This window comes from Trachemys scripta, chromosome 10 (genome assembly GCF_013100865.1).
Source record: "Trachemys scripta elegans isolate TJP31775 chromosome 10, CAS_Tse_1.0, whole genome shotgun sequence".
NCBI lineage: Eukaryota > Metazoa > Chordata > Testudines > Emydidae > Trachemys > Trachemys scripta.
In genome coordinates, this window is record NC_048307.1 from 34,285,495 (window position 1) to 34,302,002 (window position 16,508).

Here is a 16,508-nt window from a genome sequence, read left to right on the forward strand (position 1 = left end):
AATCGTTTCCATGTTCTCTCTACAGGTGCTAATGCGGAGAGTGGACTAGATGGCCCATCTGAGGGAAGGGAGCAGAAGGAGACTCCACCGATTGGAAGGCAAAAGATGCACTGTCCTAGGGATGGGGGTTCCACGACCACCACTCCCAAGAGGAGGAGGAGGGTGGTGGTGGTCGGGGACTCCCTCCTCAGGGGGACTGAGTCATCTATCTGCCGCCCTGACCGGGAAAACCGAGAGGTCTGCTGCTTGCCAGGAGCTAGGATACACGATGTGACGGAGAGACTGCCGAGACTCATCAAGCCCTCGGATCGCTACCCCTTCCTGCTTCTCCACGTGGGCACCAATGATACTGCCAAGAATGACCTTGAGCGGATCACTGCAGACTACGTGGCTCTGGGAAGAAGGATAAAGGAGTTTGAGGCGCAAGTGGTGTTCTCGTCCATCCTCCCTGTGCAAGGAAAAGGCCGGGGTAGAGACCGTCGAATCGTGGAAGTCAACGAATGGCTACGCAGGTGGTGTCGGAGAGAAGGCTTTGGATTCTTCGACCATGGGATGGTGTTCCAAGAAGAAGGAGTGCTAGGCAGAGATGGGCTCCACCTAACGAAGAGAGGGAAGAGCATCTTCGCCAGCAGGCTGGCTAACCTAGTGAGGAGGGCTTTAAACTAGGTTCACCGGGGGAAGGAGACCAAAGCCCTGAGGTAAGTGGGGAAATGGGATCCTGGGAGGAAGCACAAGCAGGAGAGCGCAAGAGGGGAGGACTCCTGTCTCATGCTGAGAAAGAGGGACGATCATTGAGTTATCTTAAGTGCCTATACACAAATGCAAGAAGCCTGGGAAACAAGCAGGGAGAACTGGAAGTCCTGGCACAGTCAAGGAACTATGATGTGATTGGAATAACAGAGACTTGGTGGGATAACTCACATGACTGGAGTACTGTCATGGATGGATATAAACTGTTCAGGAAGGACAGGCAGGGCAGAAAAGGTGGGGGAGTTGCGTTGTATGTAAGAGAGGAGTATGACTGCTCAGAACTCCGGTATGATACTGCAGAAAAACCTGAGAGTCTCTGGATAAAGTTGAGAAGTGGGAGCAACAAGGGTGATGTCGTGGTTGGAGTCTGCTATAGACCACCAGACCAGGGGGATGAGGTGGACGAGGCTTTCTTCTGGCAACTAGCAGAAATTGCTAGATCACAGGCCCTGGTTCTCATGGGAGACTTTAATCACCCTGATATCTGCTGGGAGAGCAATACAGCGGTGCACAGGCAATCCAGGAAATTTTTGGAAAGTGTAGGGGACAATTTCCTGGTGCAAGTGCTGGAGGAACCAACTAGGGGCAAAGCTTTTCTTGACCTGCTGCTCACAAACAGGGAAGAACTAGTAGGGGAAGCAAAAGTGGATGGGAACCTGGGAGGCAGTGACCATGAGATGGTCGAGTTCAGGATCCTGACACAAGGAAGAAAGGAGAGCAGCAGAATACGGACCCTGGACTTCAGAAAAGCAGACTTTGACTCCCTCAGGGAACAGATGGGCAGGATCCCCTGGGAAAACAACATGAAGGGCAAAGGGGTCCAGGAGAGCTGGCTGTATTTTAAAGAATCCTTATTGAGGTTGCAGGAACAAACCATCCCGATGTGTAGAAAGAATAGTAAATATGGCAGGCGACCAGCTTGGCTAAACAGTGAAATCCTTGCTGATCTTAAATGCAAAAAAGAGGCTTATAAGAAGTGGAAGATTGGACAAATGACCAGGGAGGAGTATAAAAATATTGCTCAGGCGTGCAGGAGTGAAATCAGGAAGGCCAAATCACACTTGGAGTTGCAGTTAGCAAGAGATGTTAAGAGTAACAAGAAGGGTTTCTTCAGGTATGTTAGCAACAAGAAGAAAATCAAGGAAAGTGTGGGCCCCTTACTGAATGAGGGAGGCAACCTAGTGACAGAGGATGTGGAAAAAGCTAATGTACTCAATGATTTTTTTGCCTCTGTCTTCACGCACAAGGTCAGCTCCCAGATTGCTGCACTGGGCAGTACAGCATGGGGAGAAGGTGACCAATCCTCTGTGGAGAAAGAAGTGGTTCGGGACTATTTAGAAAAACTGGACGTGCACAAGTCCATGGGGCCGGATGCGCTGCATCCGAGGGTGCTAAAAGAGTTGGCGGGTGAGATTGCAGAGCCATTAGCCATTATTTTTGAAAACTCATGGCGATCGGGGGAGGTCCCAGATGACTGGAAAAAGGCTAATGTAGTGCCCATCTTTAAAAAAGGGAAGAAGGAGGATCCGGGGAACTACAGGCCAGTCAGCCTCACCTCAGTCCCTGGAAAAATCATGGAGCAGGTCCTCAAGGAATCAATTATGAAACATTTAGAGGAGAGGAAAGTGATCAGGAACAGTCAGCATGGATTCACGAAGGGGAAGTCGTGCCTGACTAACCTAATTGCCTTCTATGATGAGATAACTGGCTCTGTGGATGAGGGGAAAGCAGTGGATGTGTTATTTCTTGACTTTAGCAAAGCTTTTGATACGGTCTCCCACAGTATTCTTGCCACCAAGTTAAAGAAGTATGGGCTGGATGAATGGACTGTAAGGTGGATAGAAAGCTGGCTAGATCGTCGGGCTCAACGGGTAGTGATCAATGGCTCCATGTCTAGTTGGCAGCCGGTTTCAAGTGGAGTGCCCCAAGGGTCGGTCCTGGGGCCGGTTTTGTTTAATATCTTTATTAATGATCTGGAGGATGGTGTGGACTGCACTCTCAGCAAGTTTGCAGATGACACTAAACTAGGAGGCGTGGTAGATACACTAGAGGGTAGGGATCGGATACAGAGGGACCTAGACAAATTAGAGGATTGGGCAGAAAAAAACCTGATGAGGTTCAACAAGGACAAGTGCAGAGTCTTGCACTTAGGACGGAAGAATCCCATGCACTGCTACAGACTAGGGACCGAATGGCTAGGTAGCAGTTCTGCTGAAAAGGACCTAGGGGTCACAGTGGACGAGAAGCTGGATATGAGTCAACAGTGTGCTCTTGTTGCCAAGAAGGCTAACGGCATTTTGGGCTGTATAAGTAGGGGCATTGCCAGCAGATCGAGGAACGTGATCGTTCCCCTTTATTCGACATTGGTGAGGCCTCATCTGGAATACTGTGTCCAGTTTTGGTCCCCACACTACAAGAAGGATGTGGAAAAATTGGAAAGAGTCCAGCGGAGGGCAACAAAAATGATTAGGGGTCTGGAGCACATGACTTATGAGGAGAGGCTGAGAGAACTGGGATTGTTTAGTCTCCAGAAGAGAAGAATGAGGGGGGATTTGATAGCAGCCTTCAACTACCTGAAGGGGGGTTCCAAAGAGGATGGAGCTCGGCTGTTCTCAGTGGTGGCAGATGACAGAACAAGGAGCAATGGTCTCAAGTTGCAGTGGGGGAGGTCCAGGTTGGATATCAGGAAAAACTATTTCACTAGGAGGGTGGTGAAACACTGGAATGCGTTACCTAGGGAGGTGGTGGAGTCTCCTTCCTTGGAGGTTTTTAAGGCCCGGCTTGACAAAGCCCTGGCTGGGATGATTTAGCTGGGAATTGGTCCTGCTTTGAGCAGGGGGTTGGACTAGATGACCTCTTGAGGTCCCTTCCAACTCTGATATTCTATGATTCTATGATTCTATGCTTAGGATGTAAATGCGGCACTTCACTTAAAAGCAGAGTACTTCCAATCACCTTATAATATACATGTGAATGCACTTTATACTGTTCAGCTTAATTGGATGAATACTCTTACACCTTTTTTGAAAAGCGATACCTTTTTGTGTAATGAAATGTCTTTTTTACTGCTCTGTTCTCCATCTCTTGGAGAGATGGAGAGACAATTCATTACTTTTGTTTTTAAATTTGAAGGGAAAAAGGCAAGTAATTTAAAAACCAAACTTAGGGGGAAGGGGAAGCATTGTTAACGCTTCACAAGCTCAGATATGAACATAAATGTTTTAATCAAAACTTTTTTATTAGTTTTAAACAGTCCTACAATACTTGCAGCCCAAAAATTGCAGCATTGAGCTAGTGCACAATAGCCAGAAAGCTATAATTACTTGAAACTAACCATAAACCAAGTGAAATGCAAAAAGTAAGCAAGCAGCAACAATGGTCATTGTTAAATTTCTGCCCATTGAGATATTGTAAGGTATCATTAATTGAAAAAGTAAGAAATGTTCTCTTTTCATACTCACACAGGGAACATTTTAATACTTTTTGATATTGATGATATAATTAATGTATTATAAATACACACACACACACACACACGCATAGCTTGAGCCACCATTGCAGTTTCACAAGTGTTTGAAGCCAACGTTGGTGCATTACACCAACGTAAAGCTATACTAAAATGGTACTAGACCAGGCCCATGCTCCCTGATGGGTTCCTTCTCCATTGCCTTTCATTGTGGGCAATGTAATAAGTCAGAGGAAACAGAATTAATTAAGGAAAAACCATTACTGCACGTTTCAAAGACTGATCTCCTCTTACATGTAGAACATTATTTGTGACTGGTTTTTTTTAAAGTATGAGCCTGTTCTGTAAAGTTTGGGCAAAGCCTTAGTTGCAGGAATAGTTTTTAAAAGAACCAGTGGGGCTGAACTCAGTCCAAGGGAGAGATGGAGAAGATCCCACTTCACTCTAAAAAGAATAATTCTAGAGAAGACTATGTTTGAAGGTAATCTCAGTTAGTCCTCCACTGCCTGACTTTAGCTCCTGCAATGCAAGCCTCATGCTCCATGTTTGCTACAGAATCTAAGGAATATGGAAATTCACACTGGTGAATGGGGAAGGGGACTCAAGGAGAATACACTCTTTATTTTTGGTACCATTCCTTTAGTTTACCCTTTATCTACATTATTTTCCTCTGGAAATATCAGTTTATTATATCCATGATACACAGAGACCACTGAAGCCACAAGCTTGACATTTAAAATACCAACTTAATTACCATATGTTCCTATCTGGCACTCAGAACAGTAGAGCTCTCAAAATGACTAAACTTCAATTTCACCAAGTTCCTCTTTAAGCCACTCAGTACAACTCCACTCCAAAACATCAGCTCCAAATGGCTCTCCAACTTCAGGTCTAGTAACTGACTTGACATTTTTTCTTGCACTGAAATAAAGCACCAACCTTTTGCATAGCCAAAGAAGCATCTCTGAAACCAGCATGAAGTTTGGAGTGCGGAAATTCTCCATAGAGATGAGTCGGGGATATCCCAGAGCCCTCATCATCTCAGTAAAATCTGAAAGACAAACAACAAAAACAATTCTTTCTTTTCGCTATAGTCAGCAAAGATGCTCAAGTCCCACAATGAACTGTTTATGTTTACTAATATACACACTGTGCTATACATAGAATTCTACATAGAATCTATGTAATCTACATAGAATTCATGAAGTGATCAAGGAAAAAAGTTAATACCAATTTACCAGGAAATTATCTTTAACAGGCAAAAAAAAGATGACTTTTCAAATGAGAAATGTTTCTAATAACTGAAATGTTAAAATAAAATCAAATAAGGATTTCAAACATCCCCATTGTATATGTATAACAACAATGCTCTCCCAGCTCCTTTGGATGGAGCACTCAACCACAGGAAGGAAGCCTTTCATCATCCTGCAGCAAACCCTCCCAGTAGCCCGAAGAAATGGCATTGAGCATCTCTAAAGAAAGACATACAATAGTCTTTACCTGAAGGAACTGCAGTAACACAAGAAACTACTTGTCCACCTACGCTGATACCTTCCTTCGATAGAGGGCATTACCTGATGTTTCAGAGAAAAGCTTAAAAAACCAAATACAATGCACCTGACCAGTTGTTCAATGCCCAATAAGGGAAAGAGGGAGAAGTTTCCTCCAGACTCCTGCACATTACAGCAGCCACTACAAAAGGTCATGTACCAGCAGTATCATAATGTAAACCTACAGCAACACGATGGTGCATCGAAATATGGGACCAAAACTGACAGTGAGACCCACAGGTATCTTCAAAGCAGCCCTCACAAGTCCTGGGATCACTGTCCCGAGAAAATCAGTATAAAACCAGAAATACTGGGAATGAGTAGAGACCCTTTGCAACCTGGGTGTCTACAACAGCTTGAACTCACTGTCTGTCCCATATTTTGTAGGTTCAATCCGATATCCTGCATATTTGGAGCCTACATAGACTCCACAATATATCATCACAGCCAGATGCGGAATTATGGTGTGGTGACTTTTTGACAGATGAGAATTTGTTGCAGTAGTGCAAACAGTGTGAGGATGCTACGTGATGTCACCATGATGCAGCATGGTGAGATTTTCATGCTGCGAGACACATGATGATGTCACAATGTGACAGAATTAGGATATGAAACAAAACTGTGTGTGATAAACCTATGATATAGCACGATAGCACAATGCCATCTGAATATGCCCCGTAACAGTGCAATACAAAGGAATGACACTATGAAACAATGCTGCAATTCAGTGGGCGAGGTGCTCAGATGCCAAAATGTACTGTGTTGCTACTATATGGTGACAGCAAGCTGTTGTGCAATCACAGCATGAGAGAGCACAACAATGCCACACAATGGTATGTCATGTCACAAGATACAGCATAACAAGAATAGACAGGAAGAGAATGCTGCATCAGGTGGGGATGAGCTTTAGCCTGATGACAGCAAGATACAGTATAATGGAGCAATGTGATGTCAGAAAGCTATGATGAGGAATGATAATGCTATGTGATAATGTGAGTGTGTGTGGCAATGGGGTGGGTGTGTGGTGACAGTGTGGGGTGGTGCAGTACGATGACATGGTGATGGCACAGGTGTACAGCAATGGCGGGATGATACAGTGGCGATAGTTTGGGTGTGTGGCAATGGCATAACAACGATGTGGTGATGGCACAAGTGCGTGGTGATAGCATGGGTGTGTAGTGAGGACATAACAGTGTGGAGCGGTGCAGATGTATAGCGATGGCGTAGTGATGGCACAGCTGTATAACGATGGCATGGGACAATACGGGTGTGTGGTGTTGGTGTAATGATGGCTGGTGGGCAGTCATGAATGGCAATGGTGAGGTAATGGTGTGGGTGTGCAGTGATGGCGTGGCAATGGGGTGCGTGGATGGTGATAGCATGATGATGGGGCGGGCGTATGAGGATGGTGTAGCGATGTGATGGGGTGACAGGGCAGGTGTGTGGCTATGGTGAAGAGATGGCATGGGTGGGGAGGGCGAGGAGATGGCGTGGGTGGTGATGGGTCGGGTGTGTGGTGATAGGCATGGCGATGACGTGGGTGGGGGTGGGACGGGTGTATGGCGATGGTGAGGAGATGACGTGGGTGGCGATGGCACGAGTGGGGCAGCGTGTGCTGTGCTGACACCGCAGAATAACGACGCGCGGGCCATCCCCCGCGCCTGGGCACCAGGAGCAATGGCCCCCCGCCCGGTCGCGGCTCCCTCCCTCCCTCCCCTGGGGCCCGAGCGAAATTTCCTCACTCCTGAGATCCCGGAACGACATGGTGACTCCGCGGCGCCGTCTCCGGCCCTTGCGAACAGCCACAGAGCAACTCCCAGGCCGCGTCGGGCACAGCCCGCCTCTGCGCCAGGCCGCGCTGCCAGTCCCTATAGCAACCGCCCTACGGCGGGGCGTCTGGCCCAAACTACGGGAGAAAGCGAAGGGCTCAGGCGATGGTCGGTGCTGAAGGACGGACGGGTACGAGTTAGCGGGGGGAGGGGAGTAAGAAAGAAGCAGAGGAGGGGAAGACCCGGGTGTGACTTGCTCCTCGGTACCACTCTCTGGCTGTGAAGGAGATTGTTCAGTCAGTGCCCGCACCCACAGTCTAGCCAGACTCCCCACAGGAACAGCAGGAGACAGGAGGTCCTGCCCATCCCGAAGGCAGCAGCCCAGGGCACGCTCCCAGATCTGGTCCAGCTCCTGCAAGGCCAGCCTGGCCCAGGACAACTCTGCAGAGCCAAGTTTTTTCTGTTTCCTGTCTCAGTGTCTTAGAGTGAATTTTAACAGGTGAAGACGCCAGGGTGACAGCCCTGCATGCAGGGCCGGCTCCAGGCACCAGCCTAGTGTAAGGGGACTGTTGCCCCCTTACTAACATTCAGTGGGGTGTTTTGGTTGGCTAGCTCNAAGCCAGGAAAGTTCCCCACAATAGCGGGACCATTCCCCCGCTTACACTAGCAAGCAGGTGCCTGGGGCGGCCAATGAAGAGGTGGGCGTCACGTCCGGCCATTCGGCGGCGGGGCCGTCACTCCCTCTCGGAGTGAAGGACTTGCGGCCGTAGACTGAAGCGGCAATAGAGCTGCCGCCGCTTGCGATCGCGGCTTTTTTTTTTCTGCTTGGGGCGACAAAAACGCTAGAGCCGGCCCTGCCTGCGTGAAGACCCCAGCTCATCCACGGAACAGGGACAGCAGTAATGCGAACTGTCCTCCCTCCACACTGCCATTGGACCCTCGGCCCGTTCTAGGGAGCTGACTGCCTCTTCCAGCATGCCGAGTCCCTGGGGCCCAATCAGTCCTGGGCCTCTGGGCTAAGACTGCCTACAAGGGGCGACTCGTGGAGGAGTTTGTATGATGTGGACACTTCTCCACAAGGAACTGAACTCCACCAACTCCTGTCATGCATAGACTATCGGATAGTTATGATTTTCAGTCACTCCTGCCTTAGTCTGGTTTGGGACTGGTGACCTAAAAAGTAAATACTCTCTATCCCAGTCCCACGCTCCTGGGCCATCCAGTCCCTCAATAGCCCTCAGTTCATTTCAGGTCTTGTGCTGTATGGACTTCGCATCACAAGCACAGCATTACAATGTGCTTATGTGAATCTTGACACTATAACGGTGTGTCAGGCCAATGTGACATTATGCTGTGATGTGTGGATGCCACATCATCACATTATGATACACAATGATTATTTGCTTGCCAGGAGGAGCAAAAAAGGAAAGGAATCCCATTAATGCTGTTAGTTGAGATGCTGCAATACAGTGACCTTCTGTCAGACATAGAGTGATGGTGACACTGTACTAGCAGATCAACCCATTAAATTCCAGATGCCCTCTGTTCCATGCAGGCTATTTGACAGCGCATCTTCACAATGTCATCTTAAATCCTTTTGCTGAGTCCTAGATCAGACCCATTAACCACTTCTTTCCTGAATTCCTTATATCCATATGCAAAAATGCTTTTAGGAATTTTGGGGTTGAATTGTTCCCTTTATTTATTACTGGGATGTTGGGAGGCTTAATTAAGTAATGTTTGTAAAGTGCTCTGAAATCTTTGGAGGAAAGAGCTAGAGCGGGAAAAAGTATTATTTCAGTTTCCTTTGATCAGTGAGGCAAAGGATGGAGCATGTGCTAAAAGACTTGGAGTATATAGCTTCAACCATTTCAAAGCCCCACAATTTATTCTGAGATGGGTGTAACACTCCAGTGAAGTAGAGAACAACCTAAATGTGCAGATATTTATATGGTTTCTGTGCAATCATAGCCTCCATTGCCTCGTGTCAAAGACTGTAGCCATCCACTACTTACTCACAGCTAAAGGCACTAAATTTTTTCTAAAGTAGTAGATGCTTGTGCTTCTGGTGCTGAAGATCCCCCCAGGTTCATTTCTCACTGATGACTATTGTGATTGTAGTTATATGGCCACAGTTTGTAACACTTAGCTGAACCCAGCCACTACCAATGCAGGAGACCAACCTAGCTAACCCCTGCTTGGGGCCCGATGGGGACCCAGTTGGGTGACACCCAGTTGGACAGCCACGCAAGGCGCAAAGCTGTGGGGGCAGAACAATGGGGTCCGAGGCAACACATGGGGAAGGGAACATAGGGGCACGTGCCCCCCACACACATATTTTTGGTTGTGCCCCCCAATCAAGACAGGCTGGTTGGCCGGCTAAGGCAATACTGAATCACTGCATTAAATGCTTCTCAGGGCACCCAGGACTGAGAGTCACCTTGTTACCACCTGCCTCCCGCGCAAGGGAGTCTTGCCAGTGCCAGCTGGGTGTTAGCCCGTATGCCACCAGCCTGTCAGCCACTCAAGCACTCTCCTCTGGGCTACGCCAGTCCTGTCTTTGCCTTGCAGGTTGACAACATATGCACCGTAATACCGAGTCCCTGCAAAGTGTCCCCCTGTGGTGAGCTGCCCCTGATCACTGGATACCCACAGAAATCCCAGTTCCTCTGTTCCCAAAGGAACAGTGTGGCACAATTTACCAGTTTTACATTTGTTCATCACTCCTGTGCCATGCACAGCACTTGAGCTCATTTATAAAACGAAAGGAAATTTATGTAAGAAAGAACAGAGATTCAAATAATAACCAGTGTGAGAAATAGGAACAAATGGTTACACAGACAACAAAATCATAACATGTTTTCTAGTGACTATGCTTCACTAACAAAGCATTCCCTTGCAGGGCTGTCCGTAGGATTTATGGGGCCCTACGCAGTATTATTAAACTGGTGCCCCTATGCCCAACTTGCTCTTAGCAACACAAACATAAGCTTACAGTATTCCGACCTGCTCTTACGTGCTGTCCCGATCACAGGCTCGGACTCTGCGGATGGGTGCTTCGGGGTTGGAGCACCCACGGGGAAAGTTTAGTGGGTGCAGAGCACCCACTGGTGCCAAACTCCCCCCTCTGCTCCCCTCCCCCGCTCGTCTCAGGTCCCAGTAGCCCCATGCTTACCCACTCCTCCCCCTCCCTCCCAGCTCTTCTGGAGTGCCAGGGACAGCTGATTTGCGGTGTTCAACCGGGAGAGAGGGGGAGGAGCAGGGATAGGGCACACTCGGGGGAGGAGGAGGGGAAGAGGCAGGGCAGGGGGAAGGGGTGGAGTGGGGGCAGGGCCTGGAGTGGAGTGGGGGGAGGGGTCGAGCACCCCCCGCCCAAGCAGGATGAGAAGTCTGCACCTATGGACCCGGTGGTGCCCCAAATTTTTGGGTGCCCTACACAGCAGCGTATGCTGAGTATGCCTAAAGACGGTCCTGTTCCCTTGTCTCCTACAAACTAGGAAGCCTACCCAAGTCTTTTCCCCAGCATTGTCACCCAGTTTGGTTGAGACCCCTTCTGATAATATCCAAGCCAGGTGACAGCTTGTCCTCACAAATGGAAGGAATAACTGGGGTTCATCTGTACCCTAGACTTAGATTCAAAATTTCATTGTATTTACCCCTAAACAGGACAACTCCTGTTGTTTGCCGCTTCCTATTAATTTCTTTTTTGAAGATTTCACAATCCCTCATTAGCATTCAGCTCAGACTTGTGAGTGGATGCCCATTGTGAGCCCTACAATACTTAATTTGGACATGACCAGGAGGACCGGCACAATCCATTAGGCGACCTAGGCGGTCGCTTAGGGCGCTACAATTTGGGGGGCGGCGGTGGCTGCAGCAGTATTTCGGTGGCGGGACCTTCCACCGCCTCTGTGGGGGGTGGCATTTTGGGGCGGGACCTTCCGCCGCCTAGGGTGGCAGAAAAGCTGGCAGCGCTCCTGATAACCAGTCAGAGTGAGATAAGCGTCTCTTCCCTGCTGCCTGCCAGGAGTATGTAGATTACCATTTGGTGACCTGTCTTCACTCACAGACCTAGAGAACATAGTTTTTAGTATATATACACACATAACTTGTCACATTGACTGTACATAAATCTGGCAATGATCATGATGACCAGTGTGATGCAGGCTTTCCTTAGAGACCTCACATGGCCCTCTTCAGTTAACTAGAATGTAAACGTTAGACCCAGGAGATTCCTGTAACCCTTATGTCCTCTGCCAGTTGGCATCAAGCTGGGTCACATCATAGTTTTCCTGTGATTAGAGGCAGGGCCCCATAAACCCCATGGCACAATGGGACCAAGTTCCATGTCAGCCAATTCTGTGGCAAAATTACTTTATACTACAATTCTGTGATACCCTTAATTCCCATCCTTTCTACCACCACACAACAAATAGGTCAATGGTTATTTTTGATATTGATTATTTTTTTAGGGGGTGGGTTTCTCATGATGCTCTCCTGCTGTCCTACCTGTGTGCCCTGTGCCTCAGCTCCCAGAATATTGTCTGGACATCCCAGCTCAGAAGATCCTTCCACCCATGTGTGGCTGGTAAGGATGAAGTTTGTAGGTGCTGGAGTAGTTCATCTCCCTGGCGCTCCAGGACTCAGCTAACTGTTTTCCAAGCAACTCACCAACCTATGCTTCTGGCTCCCCATACTCCCAGACAGAAAGCTGGAGTCCAGCTTCCACTACGAAGATTCCTATGACCTGCCTCCTTGGAACAGAGCCAGGAGCATCTAATTAACTCCCCCTGCTGGGAAAAGCTGGAAATCAAGAGGCAGCTGCAGGCAGGTCCCGGTAGGGAGACAAAACAAAATGTCAGGTACTTGGCTGAAGAAAATGGCAAATTCCACAGCAAAAATGCTGAATGAAAGCTCAGATTCTGAAGCACATTTCTGTGGTAGGGGATAAATTGTATAGCAAATTCCACAGCCATGGTATATCCAAGTCCCTGAATATAGCAGAGGCTCATAATATGTTCTCTACACATCTTAAGTGATTTGTCTTGCTCTAAACAGCACATTTAAAGACAGTGACAGCTAATGGAGATGGGCAACAATCCTTCTTAGAGTGCTATGGATAGAGGCCCCAGGAAGAAACTATGCAAGGTAGAGAAGGAGGCAAAATTTACCAGTGGCTGGTAAATGATGCCTAGGATGTCAATAGAACTTCATTAATATCTTTTATTGAAAATGAGTGTTTCTAGCCTTCATAGTTGTGGAAAAAACTCACAGGCATGAACAAGCGTATAAAATGATGCAGAAGGCTGCAGAGAGCCTTCATTTACCAAGATGCTCCCCTTCTTTTGTTGTTGTTTGAATAAAACTGATGCAGAGTGTGGATTTTGAAAAGCCTTTCCAAAGAGAGAGATTTCTCATGGAGGTAGTGGCAGCCCCTCATTTTAGCTGGAATCACTAATTAATTAATTAGCAGCCCCTGCTGTGAATATCACCGCACTGAGTGCATGGTTTGGCAGGACAGAACAGCTCATTAGTAAAACAGCCATCACTTTAGCATCTCATAAAACATTTTCCTGTTCAGGTATTTCTTTTCCTATTATAGTGTTTACAAAAGTGAAATATTAAAATAGTGCTGGCTAGATGGGCAAACATTCCCCACATATCTCTGCCAACATGCTTTAACTATCTGTTGCACCCTCTAGTGATCCAGCACTGGGGGCCTCCAGAGTTCTGCCAATGAACATCAGTGTTCATCTGCAGCCTTTCCTCTGCCTCCACACACATACAACAGAATGGGGCTCATTAGTTTGACTTCTTAGCATGTATTAAATGACAAACTCATGAATCCAACCAAGTGGGTATTCACCCACGAAAGCTCATGCTCCAATACGTCTGTTAGTCTATAAGGTGACACAGGACTCTTTGTTGCTTTCACAAACTCATTTAGAAATCTTTATACTGGGCAGACTCAAAAGTATTCACTCCTGCTGTGTGCCCAAAACTTGTCTTTGGTTGTACCTAGAGAAATTAGTGCATTGTACATTTAGAAAGCATTGCATTAAAAATATACACTTAAAAGCAAAATCTATTACAAAGAACAAGATATGAAGGGATTTTCTTTGTTATCTCCTGGTATATCCAGAGCATTGGTGGAAAACTCAAACTCTCCTTGGATTAGGAGAATTTAATGGCTTCTCTACACTTCAGATTTATTCCAGGTCAGTTTGAGATGTTTCATGCTAAACACCAGACATCCACAAACAAACAGTTTTGTTGTGAATTATCTTGCCTTCTAATGCATATTATTGAACCCACTTTGAAAGCAAGTTTACTTAGATGGGGGTGAGTTTACCTACAGCAAAGTAGGTGTGGATGAATCCATATCCCATAGCAAGTGTAGAGCATCTGCCAAGTGCTCCTGCCAATATCCCACACTGCTTTGCTAGCTATCGAGGTTGCCTTTTTGTGTATCTGTGTGCCCTCTACCATTCGAGCTCATCCTGATTGGATGTCACCTCGACATTAAAAAAGTTGTGAGCAGCCAGGTTTGGTCTTTTGTGCTTCCAGCTCATGGGAGTTGACATGCCTGAGTGTCATACTCCTGATTACTACCCCAGTCATGCCTTGGCTGATGCATAAGGGTCCTGTACAGAGATTCTGGACTTTATAGACTTCTGGGGAGAGGAGCTTTATTGTGCCCATGTGTCTGACAATAACTTAGCAGAGGTATACAAGCAAGTATCATGGCAAATGCTCAGTAAGAGGCACAACCTTAACACCCTCCAGTAAGGCAAAGAAGATCCGTCTAGACTATAGCCCCTCGAAACACAATTTGACTGTACAAAGAGGTACCACAGTCTGCTCTTACTATGAGAAGTTGGACCATAGCTTTACTAGATGTGCCACCAGTGTACCAAAGCCTATTGGGCACACCCTGACTGATCCACAAACCCTGGATGTGGGCAACCCAGTGAGCCCTGAGCCAGACGGTTGCAGAGGTCCTGTACCACCTCCATTCAAAGCTGAAGAATGAACCTGAATCACAGGCAGACACCCAACAAGAATTGGTGCCATCCCCAGTAAGTATTAAATGATATATTAAAATGCATTAATGGAGGTGAGGGTTGGAGCGGGCTTAAACCTGACCAAGAGCCTTAAGGACGCCGCTAGGTTGGTCTAACTTTTCTCCATCTCCCGGGTTTTTAACAACTTACCCCCCACAAGGACTACATCAAAAGCACTGTGTCACCGGGTGACTGCCCCCTTCAACAGGGAGCAGGGCCGGTGCACCTGAGACCAGTCAGCTGCCACCAGTTAAGTTTAAAAGAGAGCACCAGGGTTTAGAAGGGTGCAAGAGCCAGTGAGACCAGGTGACTCAGAACCAGAGAGCAGCAGAAAGTTCCCTGGGAGAGGCTGCCTCTGGGAAGGAAGGCGGTTAGGAACCTGCTGGGGGAAAAAGGGGCCTCCAGAAGAAAGCCCTGTGTGATGGTGCTCAGTGAACAGAGCACAGAAAAGTCCCACAGGAAACTCTGAAGCAGGAAGGACTGAGAGGGGAAATCTCCTGGGAGCTGTAGTCCAGGGTGAGCTGAGGAACTGGGGTTCTTAATTTTGTCTATATTGGGAAAATTAAACTGCCTGGAAAGAGAGACTGGTGTGTGGCAATGGGTCCTTTGTGAGCTGAGGAGAAGGCCAGCTGATTACACAAACCACACATAGAACAAAGATATAAAATGTGTAGGAATGTTAATAAATGCCATATCAAAAACATACATTTCTCATAAGTGGTCCCTAGGATCATAATACTTCCCTTGATAAGTGTCCCAAGCAGCTACATCAGTCTCTAGTGGCCTCCTCTCTGGCTGTTCAAAACGTTCACCAAGTGTGCCCACCTCCTGTTTCCATCCATGTGCAAGGTTCTCCCCCTTGCTCTCACAATGGCTGTGCAAAACACAGTGAGCAGAATCAGAATATGTTCCAGCCTCAACATCAGGATCCTCCATCTATCTTTCAATCTTCCAAATGCACATTGCATGGTCTGTCTGCCCCGACTCGGGATGTAACTGAACAGTTCCCTTCCCCTATCTAATTTTCCATTGAAAGGCTTCCTAAGCAAGGGAAGGAGAAAGGACACTGGATCTTCCAGAATGACTGGAGGAATGGCAATGGCATTCATGTCCAGCTTGACCCTGGATCCACAAGTTCCATTTGTCATTGCATGTACAAGTGCAGACCTTCTAAAGATCCTGGTGTCACGGACCTTTCCAGACCTTCCCACGTAAATATTGGTGTACAATCCATGATTATCAGCCGGGCCTTACAGCACCAGGGAGAAATACCCCTTTCTCCAATGAACTCTGAAGCCCAATGTGGGGGCAAAAGAATAGGCACATGAGTCCAATCAATGGCTTTGCACAGTTAGGGAACCCTAACTGTTCAAAGCCATTTATAACTACTTGCATGATGTCTGGTCTTATGACCTAGGGGGACAACACCTTGATAGCAGCATATACCTCTATTACAACAGCCCTCACAGCTGATCTACCAATATCAATATTAGCAGCTGACTGTTAGCAATCAGGGTAGCAAGCTTCCAAATAGCGTGGAGAAGCGTGTGGCCATCTCAGAGGGGAGTTCTCATATAGGTGCTCCACCAGTGCAGCTCCAGGCTCCGCTCTGCACAGAGTTCTAAGAAAGTTGCTTTTGACATCCTGAAGGTCTGCAAGCACGGCTGGTTAGCCCAGGTCTGCAGCGCCAGTCGGTACTAGTTTGCTGAATCCAAAAGTGGTACTCCACCAAGTGATGCTGCTCCAGGAAATGATGTAGAAGTGACTGATTGTTTTCAGCCTCCTCATCCTCTTCAGGTGCCCCGTCACTCTGGTTCTAAGTCATGGCTTGGCTTTAGATATTAGCAGTCTGTTTATATTCACCAGCATGAGGTTTGCAGTGCTCATTGGCGCTTCCTCTACGCTGCCT

At 47.4% G+C, this 16,508-nt stretch overlaps 1 protein-coding gene across 1 annotated transcript in view; it reads right to left on the reverse strand.

The window, feature by feature from the left end:
• CLUAP1 (clusterin associated protein 1) overlaps positions 1 to 7,666 on the reverse strand; it is a gene marked incomplete in the record, with an annotated part of 220,935 nt that extends 213,269 nt beyond the window's left edge. The window contains 2 exon segments of the mRNA XM_034783497.1: positions 5,156 to 5,267; positions 7,509 to 7,666. Coding sequence (XP_034639388.1) covers positions 5,156 to 5,267; positions 7,509 to 7,530 — 134 coding nt within the window.
• Positions 7,667 to 16,508: the final 8,842 nt, after the last annotated feature.